At 42.2% G+C, this 26,507-nt stretch overlaps 2 protein-coding genes across 2 annotated transcripts; one reads left to right on the forward strand and one right to left on the reverse strand.

Moving 5' to 3' along the window:
- Positions 1–5,714: 5,714 nt before the first annotated feature.
- Positions 5,715–13,716, forward strand: LOC120042152 (protein arginine N-methyltransferase 8-B; the record flags this gene model as incomplete). Its single annotated transcript, XM_038987011.1, has 6 exons — positions 5,715–5,857; positions 6,595–6,682; positions 8,195–8,310; positions 9,989–10,139; positions 11,255–11,376; positions 13,633–13,716. Coding segments are annotated over 6 exons (704 nt in total), but the record flags the coding sequence as incomplete, so codon positions are not given.
- An 819-nt stretch (positions 13,717–14,535) lies between these two features.
- On the reverse strand, positions 14,536–25,362 carry cracr2ab (calcium release activated channel regulator 2Ab). The gene is made up of 17 exons (XM_038987003.1): positions 24,376–25,362; positions 22,924–23,035; positions 22,328–22,520; positions 21,843–21,989; positions 20,146–20,236; positions 19,829–19,924; positions 19,097–19,284; positions 18,854–18,925; positions 18,714–18,789; positions 18,472–18,554; positions 17,404–17,944; positions 17,024–17,162; positions 16,495–16,576; positions 16,164–16,278; positions 15,894–15,995; positions 15,265–15,341; positions 14,536–15,051 (listed from the first exon to the last, which is right to left on the reverse strand). The coding sequence occupies exons 1-17, from the start codon at positions 24,601–24,603 to the stop codon at positions 14,964–14,966; spliced, it is 2,430 nt and encodes an 809-aa protein (XP_038842931.1). The 5' UTR covers positions 24,604–25,362; the 3' UTR covers positions 14,536–14,963.
- Positions 25,363–26,507: the final 1,145 nt, after the last annotated feature.

Raw genomic sequence — 26,507 nt, forward strand, 5'->3', positions numbered from 1 at the left:
GTGAAGTGTTTAGTGTAGTAGAGTGTTTAGTGTAGTGGAGTGTTTAGTATAGTGGAGTGTTTAATGTTTAGTGTAGTGTAGTGTTTAGTATAGTAGAGTGTTTAGTGTAGTAGAGTGTTTAGTGTAGTAGAGTGTTTAGTGTAGTGTAGTGTTTAGTGGAGTGGAGTGTTTAGTGTAGTGTTTAGTGTAGTAGAGTGTTTAGTGTAGTGGAGTGTTTAGTATAGTAGAGTGTTTAGTGTAGTAGAGTGTTTAGTGTAGTAGAGTGTTTAGTGTAGTGTAGTGTTTAGTGTAGTGGAGTGTTTAGTGTAGTGTTTAGTGTAGTAGAGTGTTTAGTATAGTGAAGTGTTTAGTGTAGTAGAGTGTTTAGTGTAGTGGAGTGTTTAGTGTAGTAGAGTGTTTAGTGTTTAGTATAGTGGAGTGTTTAGTGTTTAGTGTAGTGAAGTGTTTAGTGTAGTAGAGTGTTTAGTGTAGTGGAGTGTTTAGTATAGTAGAGTGTTTAGTGGAGTGGAGTGTTTAGTGTAGTGGAGTGTTTAGTATAGTGAAGTGTTTAGTATAGTGAAGTGTTTAGTGTAGTGGAGTGTTTAGTGTAGTAGAGTGTTTAGTGTAGTGGAGTGTTTAGTATAGTAGAGTGTTTAGTGGAGTGGAGTGTTTAGTGTAGTGGAGTGTTTAGTATAGTGAAGTGTTTAGTGTAGTAGAGTGTTTAGTGTAGTGGAGTGTTTAGTATAGTGGAGTGTTTAATGTTTAGTGTAGTGTAGTGTTTAGTATAGTGTAGTGTTTAGTATAGTGAAGTGTTTAGTGTAGTGTAGTGTTTAGTGTAGTAGAGTGTTTAGTGTTTAGTATAGTGGAGTGTTTAGTGTTTAGTGTAGTGAAGTGTTTAGTGTAGTAGAGTGTTTAGTGGAGTGGAGTGTTTAGTGTTGTAGAGTGTTTAGTGTAGTGTAGTGTTTAGTGTAGTGGAGTGTTTAGTGTAGTGTTTATTGTAGTAGAGTGTTTAGTATAGTGAAGTGTTTAGTGTAGTGGAGTGTTTAGTGTAGTAGAGTGTTTAGTGTAGTGGAGTGTTTAGTGTAGTAGAGTGTTTAGTATAGTGAAGTGTTTAGTGTAGTAGAGTGTTTAGTGTAGTGGAGTGTTTAGTATAGTAGAGTGTTTAATGTTTAGTGTAGTGTAGTGTTTAGTATAGTGTAGTGTTTAGTATAGTGAAGTGTTTAGTGTAGTGTAGTGTTTAGTGTAGTGAAGTGTTTAGTGTAGTGGAGTGTTTAGTGTAGTAGAGTGTTTAGTGTAGTGAAGTGTTTAGTGTAGTGGAGTGTTTAGTGTAGTGGAGTGTTTAGTGTAGTGAAGTGTTTAGTATAGTGTAGTGTTTAGTATAGTGGAGTGTTTAGTGTAGTGGAGTGTTTAGTGTAGTAGAGTGTTTAGTGGAGTGGAGTGTTTAGTGTAGTGGAGTGTTTAGTATAGTGAAGTGTTTAGTGTAGTAGAGTGTTTAGTGTAGTGGAGTGTTTAGTATAGTGGAGTGTTTAATGTTTAGTGTAGTGTAGTGTTTAGTATAGTGTAGTGTTTAGTATAGTGAAGTGTTTAGTGTAGTGTAGTGTTTAGTGTAGTGAAGTGTTTAGTGTAGTGGAGTGTTTAGTGTAGTAGAGTGTTTAGTGTAGTAGAGTGTTTAGTGTAGTGTAGTGTTTAGTATAGTGTAGTGTTTAGTGTAGTGAAGTGTTTAGTGTAGTAGAGTGTTTAGTATAGTGGAGTGTTTAGTGTTTAGTGTAGTGAAGTGTTTAGTATAGTGGAGTGTTTAGTGTAGTGTTTAGTGTTTAGTGTAGTGGAGTGTTTGGTGTTTAGTATAGTAGAGTGTTTAGTGTTTAGTATAGTAGAGTGTTTAGTGTTTAGTGTAGTGGAGTGTTTAGTGTAGTGTTTAGTGTTTAGTGGAGTGTTTAGTGTAGTGTAGTGTTTAGTGTAGTGAAGTGTTTAGTGTAGTAGAGTGTTTAGTGTTTAGTATAGTAGAGTGTTTAGTGTAGTAGAGTGTTTAGTGTAGTAGAGTGTTTAGTGTAGTGAAGTGTTTAGTGTAGTAGAGTGTTTAGTATAGTGAAGTGTTTAGTGTAGTAGAGTGTTTAGTGTAGTGGAGTGTTTAGTGTTTAGTGTAGTGAAGTGTTTAGTATAGTGGAGTGTTTGGTGTAGTGAAGTGTTTAGTGTAGTGGAGTGTTTAGTGTAGTGGAGTGTTTAGTGTAGTGGAGTGTTTAGTGTAGTGAAGTGTTTAGTATAGTGAAGTGTTTAGTATAGTGAAGTGTTTAGTGTAGTAGAGTGTTTAGTATAGTGAAGTGTTTAGTGTAGTGGAGTGTTTAGTGTAGTCGAGTGTTTAGTGTAGTGGAGTGTTTAGTGTAGTGGAGTGTTTAGTGTAGTGGAGTGTTTAGTGTAGTGGAGTGTTTAGTGTAGTGGAGTGTTTAGTGTAGTAGAGTGTTTAGTGTAGTGGAGTGTTTAGTGTAGTGGAGTGTTTAGTGTAGTGTTTAGTGTTTAGTATAGTGAAGTGTTTAGTGTAGTGAAGTTTTTAGTATAGTGAAGTGTTTAGTGTAGTGTTTAGTGTTTAGTATAGTGAAGTGTTTAGTATAGTGAAGTGTTTAGTGTAGTGAAGTGTTTAGTGTAGTGTTTAGTGTTTAGTGTAGTGGAGTGTTTAGTATAGTGGAGTGTTTAGTGTAGTGAAGTGTTTAGTATAGTGGAGTGTTTAGTATAGTAGAGTGTTTAGTATAGTGAAGTGTTTAGTGTTTAGTGTAGTGAAGTGTTTAGTGTAGTAGAGTGTTTAGTATAGTGAAGTGTTTAGTGTTTAGTGTAGTGGAGTGTTTAGTGTAGTGGAGTGTTTAGTGTTTAGTATAGTGGAGTGTTTAGTGTAGTAGAGTGTTTAGTATAGTGGAGTGTTTAGTGGAGTGGAGTGTTTAGTATAGTGGAGTGTTTAGTGTAGTGGAGTGTTTAGTATAGTGGAGTGTTTAGTATAGTGAAGTGTTTAGTGTAGTAGAGTGTTTAGTGTTTAGTGTAGTGGAGTGTTTAGTGTAGTGGAGTGTTTAGTGTAGTGGAGTGTTTAGTATAGTGGAGTGTTTAGTATAGTGGAGTGTTTAGTGTAGTAGAGTGTTTAGTGTTTAGTGTAGTGGAGTGTTTAGTGTAGTGGAGTGTTTAGTGTAGTGGAGTGTTTAGTGTAGTGGAGTGTTTAGTATAGTGGAGTGTTTAGTATAGTGGAGTGTTTAGTGTAGTAGAGTGTTTAGTGTTTAGTGTAGTGGAGTGTTTAGTGTAGTGGAGTGTTTAGTGTAGTGGAGTGTTTCGTGTAGTGTTTAGTGTTTAGTATAGTAGAGTGTTTAGTATAGTGAAGTGTTTAGTGTAGTGTTTAGTGTAGTGGAGTATTTAGTGTAGTGGAGTGTTTAGTATAGTGAAGTGTTTAGTATAGTGTTTAGTGTAGTGGAGTGTTTAGTGTAGTGGAGTGTTTAGTGTAGTGGAGTGTTTAGTGTAGTGAAGTGTTTAGTGTAGTGGAGTGTTTAGTGTAGTGGAGTGGAGTGTTTAGTGTAGTGTTTAGTGTTTAGTGGAGTGTTTAGTGTAGTGGAGTGTTTAGTATAGTGAAGTGTTTAGTGTAGTGGAGTGTTTAGTATAGTGAAGTGTTTAGTGTAGTGTTTAGTGTAGTAGAGTGTTTAGTGTAGTGGAGTGTTTAGTATAGTGAAGTGTTTAGTGTAGTGGAGTGTTTAGTATAGTGAAGTGTTTAGTGTAGTGTTTAGTGTAGTAGAGTGTTTAGTGTAGTGGAGTGTTTAGTATAGTGAAGTGTTTAGTGTTGTGGAGTGTTTAGTATAGTGAAGTGTTTAGTGTAGTGGAGTGTTTAGTATAGTGAAGTGTTTAGTGTAGTGTTTAGTATAGTGAAGTGTTTAGTGTAGCAGAGTGTTCAGTGTAGTGGAGTGTTTAGTGTAGTGGAGTGTTTAGTGTAGTGGAGTGTTTAGTGAAGTGTTTAGTGTAGTGGAGTGTTTAGTATAGTGGAGTGTTTAGTGTAGTAGAGTGTTTAGTATAGTGGAGTGTTTAGTATAGTGAAGTGTTTAGTGTAGTGGAGTGTTTAGTGTAGTGGAGTGTTTAGTGTAGTGGAGTGTTTAGTATAGTGAAGTGTTTAGTGTAGTGTTAAGTGTTTAGTATAGTGGAGTGTTTAGTATAGTGAAGTGTTTAGTGTAGTGGAGTGTTTAGTGTTTAGTGTAGTGGAGTGTTTAGTATAGTGGAGTGTTTAGTGTAGTGGAGTGTTTAGTGTAGTGTAGTGTTTAGTGTAGTGTTTAGTGTTTAGTATAGTGAAGTGTTTAGTGTAGTGGAGTGTTTAGTATAGTGAAGTGTTTAGTGTAGTGGAGTGTTTAGTGGAGTGGAGCGTTTAGTGTAGTAGAGTGTTTAGTGTAGTGGAGTGTTTAGTGTAGTAGAGTGTTTAGTGTAGTAGAGTGTTTAGTGTAGTGGAGTGTTTAGTATAGTGAAGTGTTTAGTGTAGTGGAGTGTTTAGTGTAGTGGAGTGTTTAGTGTAGTGGAGTGTTTAGTGTAGTGGAGTGTTTAGTATAGTGAAGTGTTTAGTGTAGTGTTTAGTGTTTAGTATAGTGGAGTGTTTAGTATAGTGAAGTGTTTAGTGTAGTGGAGTGTTTAGTGTTTAGTGTAGTGGAGTGTTTAGTGTAGTGGAGTGTTTAGTGTAGTGTAGTGTTTAGTGTAGTGTTTAGTGTTTAGTATAGTGAAGTGTTTAGTGTAGTGGAGTGTTTAGTATAGTGAAGTGTTTAGTGTAGTGGAGTGTTTAGTGGAGTGGAGCGTTTAGTGTAGTAGAGTGTTTAGTGTAGTGGAGTGTTTAGTGTAGTGGAGTGTTTAGTGTAGTGGAGTGTTTAGTGTAGTGGAGTGTTTAGTATAGTGAAGTGTTTAGTGTAGTGTTTAGTGTTTAGTATAGTGGAGTGTTTAGTATAGTGAAGTGTTTAGTGTAGTAGAGTGTTTAGTGTAGTGTAGTGTTTAGTGTAGTGTTTAGTGTTTAGTATAGTGAAGTGTTTAGTGTAGTGGAGTGTTTAGTGTAGTGTAGTGTTTAGTGTAGTGTTTAGTGTTTAGTATAGTGAAGTGTTTAGTGGAGTGTTTAGTATAGTGAAGTGTTTAGTGTAGTGTTTAGTGTTTAGTATAGTGGAGTGTTTAGTGTAGTGGAGTATTTAGTGTAGTGGAGTGTTTAGTGTAGTGGAGTGTTTAATTGTAGTGGAGTGTTTAGTGTAGTGTTTAGTATAGTGGAGTGTTTAGTATAGTGAAGTGTTTAGTGTAGTGGAGTGTTTAGTGTTTTAGTGTAGTGGAGTGTTTAGTATAGTGGAGTGTTTAGTATAGTGAAGTGTTTAGTGTAGTGGAATGTTTAGTGTTTAGTGTAGTGGAGTGTTTAGTGTAGTGGAGTGTTTAGTGTTTAGTGTAGTGAAGTGGAGTGGAGTGTTTAGTGTTTAGTGTAGTGAAGTGTTTAGTGTAGTGGAGTGTTTAGTGTTTAGTGTTTAGTGTAGTGGAGTGTTTAGTGTTTAGTGTAGTGTAGTGTTTAGTGTAGTGTAGTGTTTAGTGTTTAGTGTAGTGGAGTGTTTAGTGTAGTGGAGTGTTTAGTGTTTAGTGTAGTGAAGTGTTTAATGTAGTGGAGTGTTTAGTGTTTAGTGTAGTGAAGTGTTTAATGTAGTGGAGTGTTTAGTGTTTAGTGTAGTGGAGTGTGTGTTGTGAGTGACATTCTGTGTCCTGTCCTTCAGTCATCACCATCCTCAATGGGAAGGTGGAGGAGGTGGAACTGCCAGTGGAGAAGGTTGACATCATCATCTCAGAGTGGATGGGCTACTGTCTCTTCTACGAGTCTATGCTCAATACGGTCATCTTTGCCAGGGACAAATGGCTAGTAAGCGTGTGTGTTTGTTTTTTTGTATGGGTGTGTGTGAGAGAGAGAGAGAGAGAGAGAGAGAGAGAGAGAGAGAGAGAGAGAGAGAGAGAGAGAGAGAGAGAGAGAGAGAGGAAATGCAGATGAGCTTTGAAGATTGACATAAATTCAGTGAAAACCCACACTAACACACGGTTATATTAACAGTATTGCACTTTTCATGGAGCCTACTTTTGTCCAGCTAATAGCCTAACCACCAATCAAACAACATTATGGACTAAACGTTCAAATTCTGTTGCTGCAGGATAATTTTTAGATCAAATGAAGATCCTACACCTGTACATGCATGCATGTATGTGTGCAATTATGTGTGTGGATGTGTGTGTGCATGTATGTTTGTGCATGTGTGTGTGTGTGTGTGTGTGTGTGTGTGTGTGTGTGTGTATGTGTGTGTGTGTGTGTGTGTGTGTGTGTGTGTGTGTGTGTGTGTGTGTGTGTGTGTGTGTGTGTGTGTGTGTGTGTGTGTGTGTGTGTGTGTGTGCATCCACATATCGACAAAGGTCCTGCTTACAGCGCCCAGCGAGAGGACGATCTGGTTTCTAACCAGTGTTGCTGCTTCAGGGTTTTAGACCGGGTATGAGCTAATGTTACATACAGGATGCCAGGTGTGCAGACAATGCATGTGACTGTAAGATCACTCTATTCTCTATGAGGTTTATCTCAACTAAATGTATGTTGGTGTCTCCTCTCACATTCAGAAGCCTGGAGGGCTGATGTTTCCTGACAGGGCTGCCCTGTATGTGGTGGCCATCGAGGACAGGCAGTACAAGGACTTCAAGATACACTGTGAGAACATCCTTCCGTCTCCGTTTCTTAGCTACTGTGTGTATACTGTATGTATGCTGGAGGTATCCTATCCTCTCCCTCTTCCAGTAGGCTCTCTCCTCCAGCCTCTGGGTTGGACTAGACTACAGAGAGCTGTGTAGAGGAGGGATGGAGGGAAGAGAGGGAGAGCCTGTCTGCTCTGTTCTTAACCCTAACTGAAGTAGACCTATAATACAAGGCTGCCAGACATAGTAGAAGAGTATTTAAGGCCCCTGTCTCTCACTAGAGGAACACCAGATAGACACACTAAGGGAGGGTGGAAGGACTGAGCCCACGTTTTTGGCAACTGTAGAGCTGTGCTATCTTTCCACTGTTTCTGAGGGTTGTTATCGATCCTAGGCAGCAAATAGAGAATAACAGCTTTAATCTCAATCTAAAACAAGAGACACTCTTCCAATCCAACACAGTGTCAATAGAGTCTGTGTGATGACCACCACTGAGAGAGAGTCTGTGTGATGACCACCACTGAGAGAGAATCTGTGTGATGACCACCACTTAGAGAGAGAGAGAGAGAGAGTCTGTGTGATGACCACCACTGAGAGAGAGTCTGTGTGATGACCACCACTGAGAGAGTCTGTGTGATGACCACCACTGAGAGAGAGAGAGTCTGTGTGATGACCACCACTGAGAGAGTCTGTGTGATGACCACCACTGAGAGAGAGTCTGTGTGATGACCACCACTGAGAGAGAGTCTGTGTGATGACCACCACTGAGAGAGATTCTGTGTGATGACCACCACTGAGAGAGAGTCTGTGTGATGACCACCACTGAGAGAGAGTCTGTGTGATGACCACCACTGAGAGAGTCTGTGTGATGACCACCACCGAGAGAGTCTGTGTGATGATCACCACTGAGAGAGAGTCTGTGTGATGACCACCACTGAGAGAGTCTGTGTGATGACCACCACTTAGAGAGAGAGAGTCTGTGTGATGACCACCACTGAGAGAGAGAAAGTCTGTGTGATGACCACCACTGAGAGAGAGTCTGTGTGATGACCAACACTGAGAGAGAGTCTGTGTAATGACCATCACTGAGAGAGAGAGTCTGTGTGATGACCATCACTGAGTGAGAGAGAGAGAGAGAGAGAGAGAGAGAGAGAGAGAGAGAGAGAGAGAGAGAGAGAGAGAGAGAGAGAGAGAGAGAGAGAGAGAGAGCGTCTGTGTGATGACCACCACTTAGAGAGAGAGAGAGAGTCTGTGTGATGACCACCACTTAGAGAGAGAGAGGCTGTGTGATGACCACTATTTAGAGAGAGAGTCTGTGTGATTACCACCACTTAGAGAGAGAGAGTCTGTGTGATAACCACCACTTAGAGAGAGAGAGAGGTTGTGTGATGACCACCACTTAGAGAGAGAGAGAGAGGTTGTGTGATGACCACCACTTAGAGAGAGAGAGATAGGTTGTGTGATGACCACCACTTCAGACACAGAGTGTACCAGATTTGCTCATATATGAGTGTGTGTGTGTATTCAGGGTGGGAGAACGTGTATGGTTTTGACATGACCTGCATCCGTAACGTGGCCATGAGAGAGCCCCTGGTGGACGTGGTGGACCCCAAACAGGTGGTGACCAACTCCTGCCTAGTCAAGGTCAGTGTGTGTGTGTGTGTGTGTGTGTGTGTGTGTGTGTGTGTGTGTGTGTGTGTGTGTGTGTGTGTGTGTGTGTGTGTGTGTGTGTGTGTGTGTGTGTGATAATGGCTGACCCTGGCCGTGACCCTACTCTCAGGGGGAGTTGGGATTGTAACGGGTTTCGTCCTCTTCGTCTGACGAGGAGTAGCAAGGATCGGACCAATACGCAGCGTGGTAAGTGTCCATATTGATATTTTTATTAAATCAAACAGAACACTGAACGAAATAACAAAAGTACAAACAAACCCGAAACAGTCCCGTATGGTGAAAACACTAACACAGGATACAACTACCCACCAAACACAAAGGAAAACAGGCTACCTAAATATGGCTCCCAATCAGAGACAACGACTGACACCTGCCTCTGATTGAGAACCATACTAGGCCAAACACATAGAAAAAGACAACCTAGACATACAACATAGAATGCCCACCCACATCACACCCTGACCAAACAAAACATAGAAACATACAAAGCAATCTATGGTCAGGGCGTGACAGGGATATGCAACAACAAGAAAAAATCTAAATCTCACTTGCGTATAATACACACTTGTTATTATTTATTGCCTGAATCCAGACTAAAAAAATGACTTTCCAAAATTGAAGTGTCACAGAGAGACTACCAGCAAAGAATTATGATGAGCCCTAAATGGGTTCCGTGTCCCTGTCTGTGATTTGCATGTCAATGAATGTGTCTAGACTGTACAGACTTCACAGTGGGACCCATGCCAGCCACCGTATCTGAGCCATAAATAGGCCTGGCACTCCCGGGTCTGTGTGACACATTGGGATTTAACACTGCTGTCCTGTCCAATGACGGCCTGTCTGTCCTGTCCAATGACGGCCTGTCTGTCCTGTCCAATGACGGCCTGTCTGTCCTGTCCAATGTCACATCAATCATCCAAAAGAGAGAATATATCCTCCATTTCAATGTGTGAGGCATGATATGAGATGCTGTGTGAATTATCTTCAGGAGGAAAGTATTTGATGCTGAGAGGTGCCATGCTTTCTAGGGCGTATGAATGATAGGATGGATGGATGAATTGAACAGATGAAGGAATTCATTAATAAAAAGATGATTGACTCACTGACTGACTCGATTGAATACATTAATGAATAAATTAATGAGTGAATGAATGAATAAACAAATATATTGGGTGGAATTGAATGAAATAAAGAGTAGAACACAAAATGGAAGGGGAGCTTAGTCAGGTACAGGGTGTGGATTCCACTTCCAGTTACAAGCCTGAAGTGCTTTAGTGTGACAGAATATATTAGAGCTCCTGACACACAGCAGAGAAACCTGTTCACTGACTGGGAAGAAAACACCGCAGAGGGGGGGGGGGGGGGGGGGGGCAGGTGTGGGAGGGGGGGGGGGTGCAAAAAGCACTGGATCAGAAAGCATGTCATGAAACTTCTCAACAATCTAATATCATCCCATAGATAATGAGGTTGAAGAGGCGGAATGGAGCCGAAGACGTGTGTTTGAGAGATGTGCATTGGTGTATGTCTGACAGTGCTTTTATGTATGAGGGAGTGATAGATGGAAGGAGAGAGAGAGAGAGGTGAGAGAGAGATATCTTTCTTCCGATGCATGTCTCCCTGTACCATATTTCCTTTGTAACCTATGACCCAGGAAGTGGACATCTACACGGTGAAGCCTGAGGACCTGTCTTTCACCACGGCCTTCTGCCTGCAGATCCAGAGGAACGACTATGTCCACGCCATGGTCACCTACTTCAACATCGAGTTCACAAAGTGTCATAAGAAGACTGGCTTCTCTACCGGTTAGACCTCACCACACACAAATGGGTTGTGTTCATTTGGCACCAAGAGTCAGAAAACAGACTGAAACAGGGAAGGACTACCTGAACTAGTCCAATAAGAAAGACCTACTTTTGTTTTCCGTTGCAAAAACGTTTTGCTACGGTGTGCACTAATGAACACAACCCGCGATGTGACCACATTCATGTACACTAAACGCTAGGTCCTTTGAAATTAGGTGTATGACAATATAAGTTACATGTCTTCCACACAAGCCACTTGTGTTGTTATAAGGTCTGGAACCTGAAGCCGCTAGAGATCTTTTACAGGGAGAGAACCACTGTGTTCGGTTTCTGGGTCCTGTCCTGGTTATGCAACAATGGAAAGTTGTCATTTCAAACAGACATCAATCATTTTGTGTAAATCAGTCAGTTGTAGCACTTGTACAAATATTCTTGTCTCTGGCAATAATCCTTTGGTTTTGTTTGGAAGATTGTGGAAGCACAGCATATTTTTTGCATTTTAATTCTTCAAGGTTTTGACAAGGGGAGGGCGATATTATTGTGAGGTGTAGGTTTGAGGCTGATGATCAAAAGGTACTGCTAGACATAAAATCATGTAGTAATAACATCCTTTGCTGTTTCCTATAATGAGAAGTTGACTCTGGCTCTCAGCTCTTGACCCCCTCTAGTGGTATTAAGTGGAACTGCACAGGTTAAAAATACAGACCAATGGTACTTTTTCTGTCTCCCTCCTGATTATTTCACTCTCCACTATCTCTGTGAAGATCTCAATTGCATACTCATAGCGTCCTCTTTCCTTCTCAAAACCCTTTGGAGGATAGGATAGGTCAGAGGGGAGAGACCTCTGGCTTTCTTATCCAATGGGTGATGAGAAGGAGACAAGGAGAGAGGACGCAAGGTGTGTGCAATTGAGATCTCTCCTATGTCTCAATTTTCTCCTAATCCTCTCTCCATCTCCGCCTCTTCTCTCTTGTTCCCCTCCTCCTATTCCTCCCCCTCTCTTCCATCTCCCCCTCCTCCTCTCTTGTTCCCCTCCTCCTATTCCTCCCCCTCTTCCATCTCCCCCTCCTCTCTTCTTCCCCACCTCCTATTCCTCCCCTCTCTCCCATGGCCAGCTCCTGACGCCGCCAGTACCCACTGGAAGCAGACAGTGTTTTACCTGGAGGACTACCTGACTGTGAGGAAGGGAGAGGAGATACTGGGCAGCATCGCAGTCAAGCCCAACGAAAAGAACGTGGTGAGAATAGAGCTATGCTGTACTAGAACTGCAGCTCACTCCACAACATGCATAGAATAAAATGCTGTTTTAAATATTTTTATTCTAGATGGGGTTTTTCTATAGTCCAGCCAACGACTCCTGACTATAGATGTCAAGTCTTTAACATGATCTATGAATATGTCTTTCTAAGAGTGAAGCCCTATATGAGTATTAGCTCAGACGCCGCAAAACCGCCATCCTATTGCTGTACCACCCACTTTAACTGTTAAAACTCCTCAAATGCATCCTCCCTTCTTCCCTTATTCGAAGTATTCACAGATCGGAGAGGGTTGGATTGGTGAAAGTAGTACGGTGGGAAACTTGCCATCACTTATCCAACTTTATATACAGTTGTCGGAAGTTTACATACACTTATGTTAGAGTCATTAAATATCGTTTTTCAACCACTCCACAAATTTCTTGTTAGCAAACTATAGTTTTGGCAAGTATGTTAGGACATCTACTTTGTGCATGACACAAGTAATTTTTCCAACAATTGTTTACAGACAGATTATTTCACTCATAATTCCCTGTATCACAATTCCAGTGGGTCAGAAGTTGACTCTAAGTTGACTCTGCATTTAAACAGCTGGGAAAATTCCAGAAAATGATGTCACGGCTTTAGAAGCTTCTGATAGGCTAATTGACATCATTGTCAATTGGAGGTGTACCTGTAGATGTATTTCAAGGCCTACCTTCAAACTCAGTGCCTCTTTGCTTGACATCATGGGTAAATGAAAAGAAATTAGCCAAGACCTCAGAAAAAAAATTGGAGACCTCCACAAGTCTGGTTCATCCTTGGGAGCCATTTCCAAACGCCTGACGGTACCACGTTCATCTGTACAAACAATAGTACGCAAGTATAAACACCATGGGACCACGCAGCCGTCATACCGCTCAGGAAGGAGACGCGTTCTGTCTCCATGAGATGAACGTACTTTGGTGCGAAAAGTGCAAATCAATCCCAGAACAACAGCAAAGGACCTTGTGAAGATGCTGGAGGAAACAGGTACAAAAGTATCTATATCCACAGTAAAACGAGTCCTATATCGACATAACCTGAAAGGCCGATCAGCAAGGAAGAAGCCACTGCTCCAAAACCGCCATAAAAAAAACAGACTACAGTTTGCAACTGCACATGGGGACAAAGATCATACTTTTTGGAGAAATGTCCTCTGGTCTGATGAAACAAAAATAGAACTGTTTGGCCATAATGACCATCGTTATGTTTGGAGGAAAAAGGGGGAGGCTTGCAAGCCGAAGAACACCATCCCAACCGTGAAGCACGGGGGTGGCAGCATCATGTTGTGGGGGTGCTTTGCTGCAGGAGGGACTGGTGCACTCCACAAAATAGATGGCATCATGAGGTAGGAAAATGATGTGGATATATTGAAGCAACATCTCAAGACATCAGTCAGGAAGTTAAAGCTTGGTCACAAATGGGTCTTCCAAATGGACATGACCCCAAGCATACTTCCAAAGTTGTGGCAAAATGGCTTAAGGACAACAAAGTCAAGGTATTGGAGTGGCCATCACAAAGCACTGACCTCAAGCCTATAGAACATTTGTGGGCAGAACTGAAAAAGTGTGTGCGAGCAAGGAGGCCTACAAACCTGACTCAGTTACACCAGCTCTGTCAGGAGGAATGGGCCAAAATTCACCCAGCTTATTGTGGGAAGCTTGTGTGAGTCAAGTTAAACAATTTAAAGGCAATGCTACCAAATAATAATTGAGTGTATGTAAACTTCTGACCCACTAGGAATGTGATGAAAGAAATAAAAGCTGAAATAAATAATTCTCTCTACTATTATTCTGACATTTCACATTCTTAAAATAAAGTGTTGATCCTAACTGACCTAAGACGGGGAATTTTTACTTGGATTAGATGTCAGGAATTGTTAAAAACGGAGTTTAAATGCATTTGGCTAAGGTGTATGTAAACTTCCGACTTCAACTGTAGGTCAGTGGCTACTTTAAATGGAGGGAGTAAAGAAGGATGTATTTTCAAAGCATTCAAAAGGGCTAAATATCCCTACTGTTGTGTCCATCTCAAATACCCTTTTCATACTACTAAGCCAAGTCGTACTGTGCTGGCCTGGTTACACATCCATAGTTGCTGAAATTGTAGGAGGACAATGTGAAAAGAAAATACCAGAGGCAGCACCTATGGTTCGGGTCGACACGATACTGTCAAATGGTTATAGGTGGACTGAAGAGTCTTCTCTTGTATTCCAGCGGGACCTGGAGTTCACCTTGGAGTTGGACTTTAAAGGACAGCTGTGCGATGCGGCCATTTCCCACGACTACAAGATGCGCTAGCTGACCAGCAAAGGGCGATATCACCCTCCTCAGCCCCCTATTGGACACATCTTGAGGGAGGGCACAGGCTCTCCTATTGGTCCGAGGGGGACACGATACATCTGATTTGATGACAGCGTTCCAGCACCTAAGTGATGTCATAAAAACAAGCCATTTCGAAGCAATAGCGCCATCACCTGCCACATTTTTAAAGCTGCCCTGAGAATGTAATATCCCTGATGAACTTGATTTGTTATTTTATTCAGGTTGAGTTTCAGTGTTATTAGTACTAGATCTAAAGGAGTTATAGGGATTTTAGATGCCAGTCCAGAGGCACTTTCAGGACAAACTCTGAGCATGTCTTTTATCAAAGAAAACAGACAGACTACACCTCTGTTTCACCGATGTCTTTCAAAGTTCAACGAATGAAGAACCTAAGAGTTTAACAGGAAAGTCATTCAGTGCTTCTTCAAGTTAGGTATATTTTGTTGGTAATCAGTACTGGTCAGTTATTTGCATGTTTATCTTTTTGTTCTTGGTTGATTTCAGGTATCATGATTTGATCATTTGAGATATTCACAATTGCTAATGGAACATGTTTAATGATAGAAACCTGTGAGAAATGTCTTTTGTCTTCCATCTCCAGTTGGAAAAGATATTTTACCATTTTGATTTTGGGGTGTGGTGTAGGAGTGATGAACAAATAAAGAACAATTACTTAGAATTGTTGGGAAAGAATCAAATAATTAGATTTCACATCAGTATTTTAATCAATTTATGACAATCATTATTTTGTTGTGCTTATGTTGTAACAGACTAACAACTTAAATCAGGCTCTTATTTACATATCCATTCTGTGTTTTTATTAACAACAAATCACAACTAAAGAAAAACATTCATTCTAGACATTGAAATGATTGATCCACTATAAATTGACAAAATATACCATTAGTTCTACAGTAGAACACATGTCTATTGCTCATAACAGTCAGCAGGTCCAAATAAGAACACAGAAAACGGGTTGTAATGTAGACTAGAGCTAAATCCACTATGATCCAGCTCAACTGGGCTCTTTTGCCTTTAACAAAACAGGTACTGAAAGAAGAGCCGTCCTAATTTGAGACATTGATTAACAAATGTACACAAAGTTAGGATTTGGCTCCGAGAGCACAGAGAAAGAGTTAGATTGAAGAGTTCCTTCACTTGTTATCAGGAGTCTCCAGCCATTCCAAATGCTCGCTCTCGCTCTCTATTCTGTCAGAGTGTCTTTACTTGCAGCAGGCTTTCTTCTTGATGGGCAGGGCCTCCAATAAGACAAACGTGTCTCTCACCCGATCCTCCTGCTCTTTCAGCACTCTGGACACACAGACAGATGCATTGACGTGTCACACACCGTCCCCAAATTGACTCCTAACCTCTGGAGATTTGAATTCATCTGAAAGGATTAACATCCATACAAAATTCCTATTCTAATTTATCAGAGGGGGAGGTGGGAACATTAACATAGCTTATACCTGTCCAATTCATTCAGATCTGGATACCTAGGGGCTGTCCCTCTCCCTCACTTACCTGGCCAGGTGGATCATGGCCTCTGTCACGTTGTAGCCGGTGTAAGCACTGACCTCATAGAATATCACACGGGTGTCCTACAGGGGAGAAGAGACTCAGGTCACTGGTTGTAATATCTTCATTTGAACCAGGTTGGAAAATAATCCTGCAGCAACAGGAAATGTTAATTATAATTAATGGACATTCATTTTATTTTTTAGGGGTGCCAGCTACTGGCTCTCCAACACCACCTCCATTAGCATGTGGCCTCCCATCCAGGGACTGACCAGGACCGACCCGGCTTAGCTACAGAGGCAAGCTAGCAGTAGGATGCATGATGGTATGCTGCTGGCAAGTCAAACATTTTTACGTGGAAATTACAAACTTTAGAAGCTTTTTTATACCTTGAATATGCAACAAGTTTACATTTCCTGCTGTGCAAGAAAATTCCTGCAACAGGATGGTCAAATTAAGATATGGCATCTGTAGAGGACCTACAGATGACAATAGTGACAGCTATGCGAGGTCTCGTCCATATTTATAGACAGTGAACAGATTTCCCCCACTCTGTGTTGGTCGTTCAGTTCTTGAGATTATTGTCATAGTGTGCTATAGGATGATACTTATGAGTCCCTAAACAGAGAACTCACGTGGGCCAGAGTCTCTGCATCTTTAAGTGGTACCTCCCTCTCGGACGTCGCATCCATCTTGTTGCCCAGGAGCAGGATGGGAATGCCCACTCCCGCAGCTTCCTGGGAAAACAGAGGTCAATGAAAGGTCAGGCGTCTGCTTAAAACGTTCAGATAGAAATAAACTGTTTAGAACAGACAAATAAACTGTTTAGAACAGACAATTAAACTGTTTAGAACAGACAATTATTTGTCATGTCCTGTCTGGCCAAAGGCCAAATGTGGGCTGACCTGTACGTTGATGAGCCAGGGTCGCACGGCCTTGAAGCTGTCCAGCAACGTCACGTCGTACATGACCACCACGCCGTCTGCCTTACGGAAGAACTGCTTGGTGATGCTGCGGTACCTGTAGCCAACACAGAGAAAGTCACAGCTGGACAAAATGGAACCCTGTTTATTTTGCCAAAGTGCCAAATGCCAACCTGAGAACGTTGCTTTGTTGTCATTTAAGTCACATTCTCAGACTAGCATCCAGGCAAAAATAACACATTGTTTTCTTAGCTACTGGTATCTATTGGTGAGGTTTTGACAATACTATTTTCACTGGTCTGTGGCCACTCACCTCTCCTGCCCGGCCGTGTCCCACAGCTGCATGGCTACCTGGGTGTTGTCCAGCATTAGAGTCTTCACACTGTAGTCAATACCTGTCAGGAATAGCTCTCAGACTGGTTATTAGGGTACTAAGAGGAATACACAGCAATAATATACCGTAGCATTACATCATTTCATTAATGAACACTAGAGGGGGTAGTTGAGCTATTCATCAAGCTTGATGCTTTGGTAATTTTCACAGTCAAAGCGGTGAAATCAAACAAGCTATCCTATAAGGGGGAACCAAGGGGATTCAGAGGAGAATTAAATTGATTCGATGTGACATAATCTGCGGTGGTGCAATGCGTACCGGGGGTTCATAGACAGGGTGTGACTTTACAAGCCCTTTCATGTGATGCTGCTTTGCCCTTCAATCTTCTGATAGTAACTCACACGTACATAAGAACGCGCGCACACACACACATGACCGCTGCCACTGTATTAACACACAACAGGTCCGTGACACCCGTGGTACACAGTAATGTGTTGTCGGTTCTTACCCACAGTAGCGGGGATGGAGGGGTGGAAGCGGCCGTCACAGAAGGTGCGCAGCAGGGACGTCTTGCCCACGCTGGAGTTGCCCACCAGAACCACCTTAAACAGGCGGTCCGGGGCAGGCACGGCCCTCTCCTTCACCCTCTGGAGGGATAGGCAGAGGTCAACAGAATGATATTTTCAATTGATTGCATATTGAAGAGCTTCTTTGGAAATGTTGTTGATCACTCAGATGAAGGGTTTTAGTTCTGCTGCTTAACACAATGACAATAAATTTGATCTTATTAGGTAATGTCCTACTACAGCAGGGTTGGGGTCAACTTCATTCTAACTGAGTCATTCCAAAGTGAATTAAAATACAATACATGAATAGAGATTTGCTCACATTTTGGGTCTCCTTGCCGACGGGCTGTCCTCGAGGTGACGAGGGGATATTTCTGATTCTGCTGAAACTACCTCGGTGTTTGAAGGGGGACACTGTCGTGACCGGGACGGGTAGAGGAACAGGGGCTAAGAGGATACTACTCTCCAGATCTTCCTTCTCTTGCTCCTCTTCCTCCTCGTCGTCTTTCTCACTGAGCTGGTGCAGCAGGGGCTGGGGCCCTCCATGAAGCAGGTGGGGGAGGTGGTCCTCCTCGATGGAGATAACCCGACGGAGAGGCCACCCATCATGGGGACCGTCCAGCCCGTCACCCCCAACCTCCGGTTTACTCTGGTACTCTGTATGCCTGTCCCTTTCGTTCTGGGTGGGGGCGAGGGTCTTCTCTGACTCGAACTTGGAGAGCCTCTCCTTCACCCTCACCCCCTGCGCCTCCACCTCAACCACTTGTGTTGGAGACGAGGTGTTCGAGTCGTGGTAGCCGTTGGCCAGGCCATAGTTGGTTTTCGGCGAACGTGGTGGACAAGCGGTGTCAACATCGTCCTCGCTAGATGAGGAGGGGGAGGAGACAAAAGAGATTTGAAGGTGTTCTACTGGCAGCGCATCAAGGAACTCATAGGAACCCCCATTGTGGGTGAGGAGTGAGGCTCTTTGGAGACAAGAGGAAGAAACAGAGGATATCAGATCAAAAAAAAGAGTTTCTGAGTCCCATGTTGCCAAGGCACTTTCACGTTAGTCTCTCGTTACAGACCATTATCATTAAATGGTAACTCAAAATGGTTCTGGGTGCTGCCATTACTGTCAAGAGCAGCGCAGAAGTTACTACATTTAAAATATATTGTCAGTATATTATATTGCAAATACACTCCTTATGCTGTAAAGTACCTTACATTAAATTGACTAATTGGGTGCCTTGGCCTCAAAAACACATTTTTTGATTGCACATCCTGTTTCTCCTCTTTAATCCAATGTTGATTTAAATCACGTTACTGACAAACATAAAATCAGTTTCTTTTCACACACGACCAGACTGGTTAATTATGTTCAGGGCACTTCTAAAGGAAATGACCTCACCTTTTAACCGGCTGCTGGCTGGTGTCCGCAAACAGATTGACCAAGCCTGCTCTCTGCTTCTGTTTGAGGGAGTTCCTGGGGTTCTGTAGAGCAAAGAGAACAACAGAATGGAATATAATAGAAGAATGTTTTGTTGTCAATCTCCATATAATGTGGAAATAAATGTGCCTTTGGCTTGAATGTCTTATCATTCAATATCACCACAAAGGTAACAGTCAAAACATCATGATTCGAGAACTCACCACAGCACAGTATATGTCTCGCTCATCTTTTAAATGTTTGTTCATCTCTCTGGATAGATATTGCAAGGAGGACAAAAAAACAATAAGTTGTCAAATGAAATGTATAACATGCATACTGTGTGTGTGTGTGTGTAACTTACCTGAGAAGGTCTAGTTGTTTCATCAGGCTCTGTTTCTCTCTCTGTAGTCCCTCAGTGACTCGGTACATTTCCCTGAGCAGAGAGACAGTCACCAAAGCTCACTGAACCACACCTGGACAGTAATCTAGTGAATGTTAGCTGTACTAGGAGTGACATGCCATAGCCACTGATGGAACGTTTGTGGAAGTGTGATGCCTAGGTGAGTGTGTTTGGTCATTACATCTAGTGGTAATATTAACCCACATCTCTCTTCCCTGGTGCAGGCGGGAAGCCTGGTCCTGCAGCATGGTCAGTTGTTCCTGGGCCAAGGACAGTTCCTGACAGGTGCTCTCCAGCTCTCTGCTCAGTTCCTCGTTGGTCATCTTCAGCTTGACATTCTCCACCCGGCTCTCCTGCTGCTCACTGCTCAGGTCGCGACACTGGAGATCCAACTGGGGGGGTCAAAGGGCAACATTGTTAGGGAGACATGTATTCTATTATAGTCACAGCTTCGTTGTCTTTTATTTTGCTTTATCTGCACTGAAAACACAAAGACTGAAATCAGGAAGGGGGATAAGCCCTGCAGGAGACCAGAGGTGGCCAACCTCCCCCTTGGAGAGTTACCTCAAATTTCTGTAACGTTCCAACATGAATCTGTTACAACAACTTCTTAAAGTACAAGGTTGCCAACAAACAACGCATACAAAGTAACATGATCGATTCACCTAGCTAACTAGCTGTCGAAAAGGCATCAACTCACCATGTAGCTTATTCTTAATGTTTGACAAGAGTGAAGACAGACATTTTCAGAATAAACATGGTGAGTGAAAAACTGAATTAAATAGCCCACTCCCTACCCGGTATCTTATTCTGCTGCTATACAACTTTGTATGCGTTGTTTGTTGGCAACCTTGTTATTTACTAAGTTTTTGGAAAAGATTCCTGTTGGAACATTCCACAAATTATACCCACCCAGGAGACACCTCAGTCACTCACCCTCCTCTGTTTCTGGAAGAGCTGCTCAAGCTCTCTCTCCTTACTGGACAGCTGGTGCTCCAGGTCGTGACTACGAGACTGGAGACGCTCCGAGTCCTGAAGGAGACCAGAGGAGAGACGGGGAGAGCACATTAGGATAGGAGAAATGAAACAGAAATACAGTACAACACAACCTTGTTGAGTCCATTGATATCCTTGTTCAAGGGTATACAGTAGGTAGGGTTCCAGCAGGTGTCTAGAGTTTGGTGTTAAGAGACACAGTCCAGGTCTGGGAGAGGGTCACAAGTCATTTAAACTAACTACTCAACTATATGTACCTGGAGGAGCAGCCGGTCCTTCTCGCTTTTCATTTGTTGCTCCATTTCTTCATACAGACCGCGGATCTCACTGTCGTGTGTGGCTGCTTTCCTGCATGTATGGGGGAGAATGGATTTAATACATCTAGATTTAATAACAACTAAATAATTACTTAACCAGATGCTGTTTACAAGTGGCAGGTTTGAGAGTGATTATAGGTTATTCTGTTTATGTCATAGCCTCACAGGTGTGACTAATTGCCAATGATAATTCATCAAGCCTTCTCATTGGACAATTGACTAATTAACAGAACAGTTGGCATGTATGTAAATCCTGTTTCTGTTCTAGGTGGCCGCCCATGTGAGGTGATGCAGTCCAGAGGTATGGTGGTTCCTGGGAGTAATGGAGGGGGGGAAAAATAGATGTCTGCCTCCTGTGATTTGTGTTTCTGGTATGTTACCTGGTTTGTGACTGTGTTAGTGAGCCATGCTGAAAAGGTGAACTTGTGAAACCGTGCCTTAATTTATTAAATGTTTGAACATGTATTTTTGTTGTCTACTTCTACTTCACTCTGCCTGCTCAACCCAGAGCCAAAGAACTGGTCACATTACATTAGTCTACCACATTGCTTTCCCATCTGTAGCTACACAGACCGGTTCACACACGTACCAGCATACTGTCTGTGGATACAGATGGAAAAGCACTGCTCTTGGAATATTGCATTCCTTTAACATTCCGCCACCTTATTAAGCAACCAATTAGTAAGAGGACTCAAGTTGTCTTAAGTGGTACCATGAGAACAATGCATACTATTATTACCAAACACAACGGCGACCACAGCAATACATACCTAGACAATGACTAGCCGGCTATCATCAAAGGTAGTATAGTGTACATTGTTTCAGGGGAGAACAATACATTCTCATCTGTCTACATGGCAGCCAATTCCTCAGGATTGCAATCAATGTTCCGTTTTGAGAATATGATCTCTGAGCTTAGCGGTCTATTGAAAGGGATAATTGGGGCATTCTATATAGCTTTATGGTAAACCCACATAGAGCTCCATGTCTACAGGCAGAAACATAAACGCACATGTCACCGACAGGTTCAAGTAATATGGAACTGATGTCTGGAGTGGTTGACTTGCTAGAACCTCGCTGCATTCATTCACTGAAGGCCTGTATCAATCTTTTGAAGCTATTAACTACTCAGTGCTTTCAACTTCCATGTAAAATGACTACTTTCAATGGGATAGGATCCTGAATCAAACATTTGTTCTATAATCTGGTACACAGACTTCTATAGCAAAATAGACTAGATCTATCACATGGGTTGGAACTGAACAAGCTATTGTCAGTTCTTTGAATCAATGACTGCTGTTTGAACCGAATATTCACTCTGACGAGCTGCAATCGAGAAGACGAGGAAATACTGGACATGCATTTACAAAGCTGCAAGCTGTTTGTATTGTGGTTTAAATGGCTGTGGTTGCAATCCACTAAACAGTCACAGTGAAGATATCACACATAATGATCACATAATCATGCCAAAGGGACAGTTTCTCAGACACAGATCAACCCTTGTCCTGGACTAAAAAGCACTTTCAAAAGAGATTCTCCCTTGGCAATGGTTTGTAGTCTGGGACTATGCTTAATCTGTGTCCGGTAAACTGGCCCAGGGAGTAGCAGAGACAACAGAGGTACTTGTGGTCGCCAACCTCTGGAGGGCGCTCTCCATCTCCCTCCTCTCCTCTTTGGCCTCTTTGATCTGGAAGGTGACTCTGGCCAGGAACTCCTCAAAGTTTGACAGGAGGTGAGGCTCATCCCTCCTCAGCTGGGCCCACAAGCTGCGCACCTCGCCTGGACTGGAGGAGGGAGGGAGAGAGACAGAGGGTAAGAGTTCTGATAAAACTACAGGGACCGGTCACATTCAACTCACTGGTTGACCTCCACTATATCAGAAACCATTGGAATCACTGTAAAGACACAGGGTTCCAACAGCGTAGAGAGGTGGAGCCCAAACAGTTCTGTACACCCTGAACAAGCTAAAGCCATGATGGGAAAGTTGAAAGTACAACCCCACACTTTCCAAGATGAGGCAACAACCCCAAACAAAGATATTTGGGGAATACATACAAGGTGCAATATTGTAATGTTGAATATGTAATATAGTATGTAATAATGTGAGGTTAACTCCACTCACTCCTGGAACACGTTGCTGGCCCCTAGGCTCTCCAGCAGCATACAGAAGTGACTCTCCTCCTCATCCTCCCACCCTCCAGTCAACCTCTCATCCCATTGGCTCTGGTATATGGCTTCTGAGGGCTTCCTCGAAGTGGGGAGGGCGGGTGCTGCGTCCTCGCCTACAGAGATCCTCCGGCCGTGCAGGAACTGACCTGGGGACAGAGCAGGAAGCATAAGCATCACCAGCAAGATGTCGTAACATCAGTTTGAATTACAAATCAGGGGGTGTTTCAATTTTGAAAGTGCCCTGCACTCACAATTATCAAGTTTCCGTTGGTTGTGAAAAGAGAACTCAAGTTTGTAAGTGCATTTTATACAGAGTACAACCTATCCTTACCTGGGTGAGCATCTACTCCCTGCCAGCTAGGAGATAAATTCATCTATACCTTATCTTTGTCACGTTTGAATGTGGTCCCTCACTACAATGATCTCAAAACATAAGTTATTGAACCACGAGTAAACCATGAGATTTACAGCAGATTCTCCCTTGGGGACTAATAAAGTCATATTTCATTGAATTGAAATTGAATGTAGGGAGAAAAACAGGGAACTCACTGAATCCTGATGAGAACACTTCGAGGGTGAGGTAGCCGTTCTGGTCGGTATCTAGGGAGTCAAAGACATTCTCCAGTTCTTCAGCAGTGAGGGGTAGTTCTCTGTGAAGCCTCTGTGGAACACAGACATGCACGCGCGCGCACACACACACACACACACACACACACACACACACACACACACACACACATGCACACACAATAAATAGATTGTTTCTTCTGCTAAGAGATGTAACACAACACAAGCCCAACATTCCTCTCCTGCTTCACTCCAGAGAGAAATATATTCAACTCAGTAGCATTGGATGTGCGTTAACTACAGCTGTAATGTCTGTCACCCTGACCTTGTCCTGCCTCTGAATAGAAATGTGTCAAGGAAAACACGCAAAAGAAAGCCATTGAATAGAAAATGGGAGTGATTAACTGAGTTTACAACAGTATTGTGGATTTCATATTGTCAGTGCCAGTGGTGTGGTCAACGCTAGACCTGATTGCAAAAAGGGACGGGAGAATATTGGCACGGCAGGTATAGGCCATATGATTATATTCATTAATAGGCAATAACATGTTACATTATCCTTAGATAATGCACACGTCAACATGACCATTTTACAGGTGATTCTTCTGTCTGCCTTTTTAAGCATTTTCTATGAACTATATAAATGTACACAACACTATCCCCTCTAAGCCCAGACAACAACAAAAGCCGTCTCTTGTTCATTTCAAAACAGTGCTTGAGTGAAATACAAAACCGGTGTGTGCATGCACGTGTTTCTGATGGAAATCCCTCCAGTGTTCCTGGACACAGTGATCAAAGGTGCCGTGCTATTGAGTGGCTGCTTCAGTGAGCAGGTGGAGAGGTTCTCGATATGAAAACCTCTGAATGGTCAATGAGGTAGAGAGCCATAGCACAAAGCACCTCCTGCATGTCACACTGTCCTCTGGTTATCTCATGGTTGTGAGAGACAGCATCATCTGTGTATGTGTGTACCTTAACCCATGAAACTCATTTTAGTTGTATCCGTTCAGAATTAATCAGTGACTTCCAACTGGGCACAGACGTCAGTTCAACGTCTAGTTTTGATATACATTTGTCAACTAATGTGAATTCAACAAAAAATTTCACTCTGTCATTGAATTAAGGTTAAAGGTTAGGTGAAAAAAATATGAAATTCCCTTCGTTGATTACTTTTTTCAAATCCATTTATTTTCCCACATTGATTCAACGTCATCAAATTTAATTTTTTGGTTGAAATGACGTGGAAACAACGTTGATTCAAATCAGTTTTTGCCCAGTGGGTTTTTACATAATTCCCATAATTGTCCCTCTGTCAAAACAATTGTCTAAGCATGGCTGCATCAATGGGATAGACATCTATGTCCATAACATCTAAGTTTCTAACAAGTGTAAAACTGAGGCAAAACAAGCCCCCCCGTCGCCCCCTCTTCTAACCCTCATATCGGTGCGTGTGATGAAGCCTTTGCCCTCCACATCGCAGGTCTGGAAGAATTCCTTGGTCTTATCCAGCATGGCGATGCTTCCCCAGTCAGAACCCCTCCTGTCTGAACTCTTCCTCATGGGGACAGCTCCTCCTTTGCCCTTGGCCTCAGACTCCTCCATGTCACTAGATAAACTTCTGCAGAGTATTCTGGTGGCTCTGAACAAGGTAGAATCAGACATGGCTGTCTCACTCCTCGGCCTGGCCGGTTTGGGTCATGGTGAGCGATGAGACCAGGCACTACAAGTCAGTAGTGATGAGGCCACAGAGACTGTCTAAGAGTTTTCATATCTCAGTAAATGGTCTGTCTAGGAGTTTTCATATCTCAGTAATTGGTCTGTCTAGGAGTCTTCATATCTCAGTAAATGGTCTGTCTAGGAGTTTTCATATCTCCGTAAATGGTCTGTCTAGGAGTCTTCATATCTCAGTAAATGGTCTGTCTAGGAGTTTTCATATCTCAGTAAATGGTCTGTCTAGGAGTTTTCATATCTCAGTAAATGGTCTGTCTAGGAGTTTTCATATCTCAGTAAATGGTCTGTCTAGGAGTTTTCATATCTCAGTAAATGGTCTGTCTAGGAGTTTTCATATCTCAGTAAATGGTCTGTCTAGGAGTTTTCATATCTCAGTAAATGGTCTGTCTAGGAGTTTTCATATCTCAGTAAATGGTCTGTCTAAGAGTTTTCATATCTCAGTAAATGGTCTGTCTAGGAGTCTTCATATCTCAGTAAATGGTCTGTCTAAGAGTTTTCATATCTCAGTAAATGGTCTGTCTAAGAGTTTTCATATCTCAGTAAATGGTCTGTCTAGGAGTTTTCATATCTCAGTAAATGGTCTGTCTAAGAGTTTTCATATCTCAGTAAATGGTCTGTCTAGGAGTTTTCATATCTCAGTAAATGGTCTGTCTAGGAGTTTTCATATCTCAGTAAATAGTCTGTCTAGGAGTTTTCATATCTCAGTAAATGGTCTGTCTTGTTCCCAGGTTCCTGTGAAGAATAAAAAGGAAAGACATGAGAATATAACCTTAAATCTGTTTGAAAAGTGGGTACATGAAGACCATGATTACAGAGAGCATCACGATGTCATGTTTTCTTTTTAGATTTATACGCTCTCATAAGTCATTGTTTGGCTGCATTTAAACAGGCAGCCCAATTTTGATATTTTTTCCACTAATTGTTTTTTCGACCAATCACATCAGATCTTTTCACATCAGATCTTTTTCAGAGCTGTTCTGAATTGTCAAAAGACCAATTAGTGAAAAAATATCAGAATCTGTCTGCCTGTCTAAAAGCAGCTTTTGAGATGTGTGTCATGTTGGTAGTGTGTTATAGGCTAGTAATGCATGAAAGCAGAACTCCTTCTGTGATGTAAGTCTCTTATCTATGTGAAAAATTACAGGAAAGGGGTTAGTGTTACTATTGAGTAACAACTATGAGAAAAGTGCGGTCTTGAACCACGTGTCAGCAGCCACATAGTCCTTTGGGTATAAATTCCCTTTTTCATAAACTGAGACTTTCATCCTAGCTAACATGCTGGGAAGTATGTAAACATAACGGCTTATCTTAATACCGAAGCATACAATCCTCACAACTATGTTAATTCCTGCATACCAGACTACAGTCTAGACATTGTGAATAAAAACCACTCAATGAAATTCTCTTCAGGTTTGGGAACACTGAATATTAGCAGTCGGTAGGCTTACTGTATCTTCTAAACACAACAGTATTCCAGCCTGTGCTCTAGAGAGTAACATCCTTGTGCTGGTATCAGTCTATTGCTAATCTGCACCCTGAGCTGCTATGTTTTTCACTACATTGTAAAGCAGGGCTTCAGTTAACCACAACAAATTGAGGGTGAGGAAGTGGTTATAGCGGATAGGGCTTCTGTGGAAATGGCTAACGTTAGGTGTGGGCGACAGCATCATGGGCTTCTAATCAAGACCGATCAGCCTTTAACTCATGAGGTCTGTACAGTAGCAGTTTTAGTTAAGGTAGACAAAGAACATGACATGCTCTGTAGGTGTTGACTAATGTGGGTAACATTATTCACAAATGAACACATACCATACGAAATGTAACATATCATACAA

This window comes from Salvelinus namaycush, unplaced genomic scaffold (assembly GCF_016432855.1).
Source record: "Salvelinus namaycush isolate Seneca unplaced genomic scaffold, SaNama_1.0 Scaffold620, whole genome shotgun sequence".
NCBI classification, from domain to species: Eukaryota; Metazoa; Chordata; class Actinopteri; order Salmoniformes; family Salmonidae; genus Salvelinus; species Salvelinus namaycush.

Excerpts from the sequence above, each read along its gene's own strand:
- cracr2ab (XM_038987003.1), bottom strand. The coding sequence starts at position 24,603 with ATGTCTGATTCTACCTTGTTCAGAGCCACCAGAATACTCTGCAGAAGT. Across the intron at positions 16,577-17,023 it reads CTCCATCCCCGCTACTGTGG|GTATTGACTACAGTGTGAAG; the intron begins GTAAGAACCGAC and ends TATTCCTGACAG. Across the intron at positions 16,279-16,494 it reads GACACGGCCGGGCAGGAGAG|GTACCGCAGCATCACCAAGC; the intron begins GTGAGTGGCCAC and ends TGTTGGCTACAG.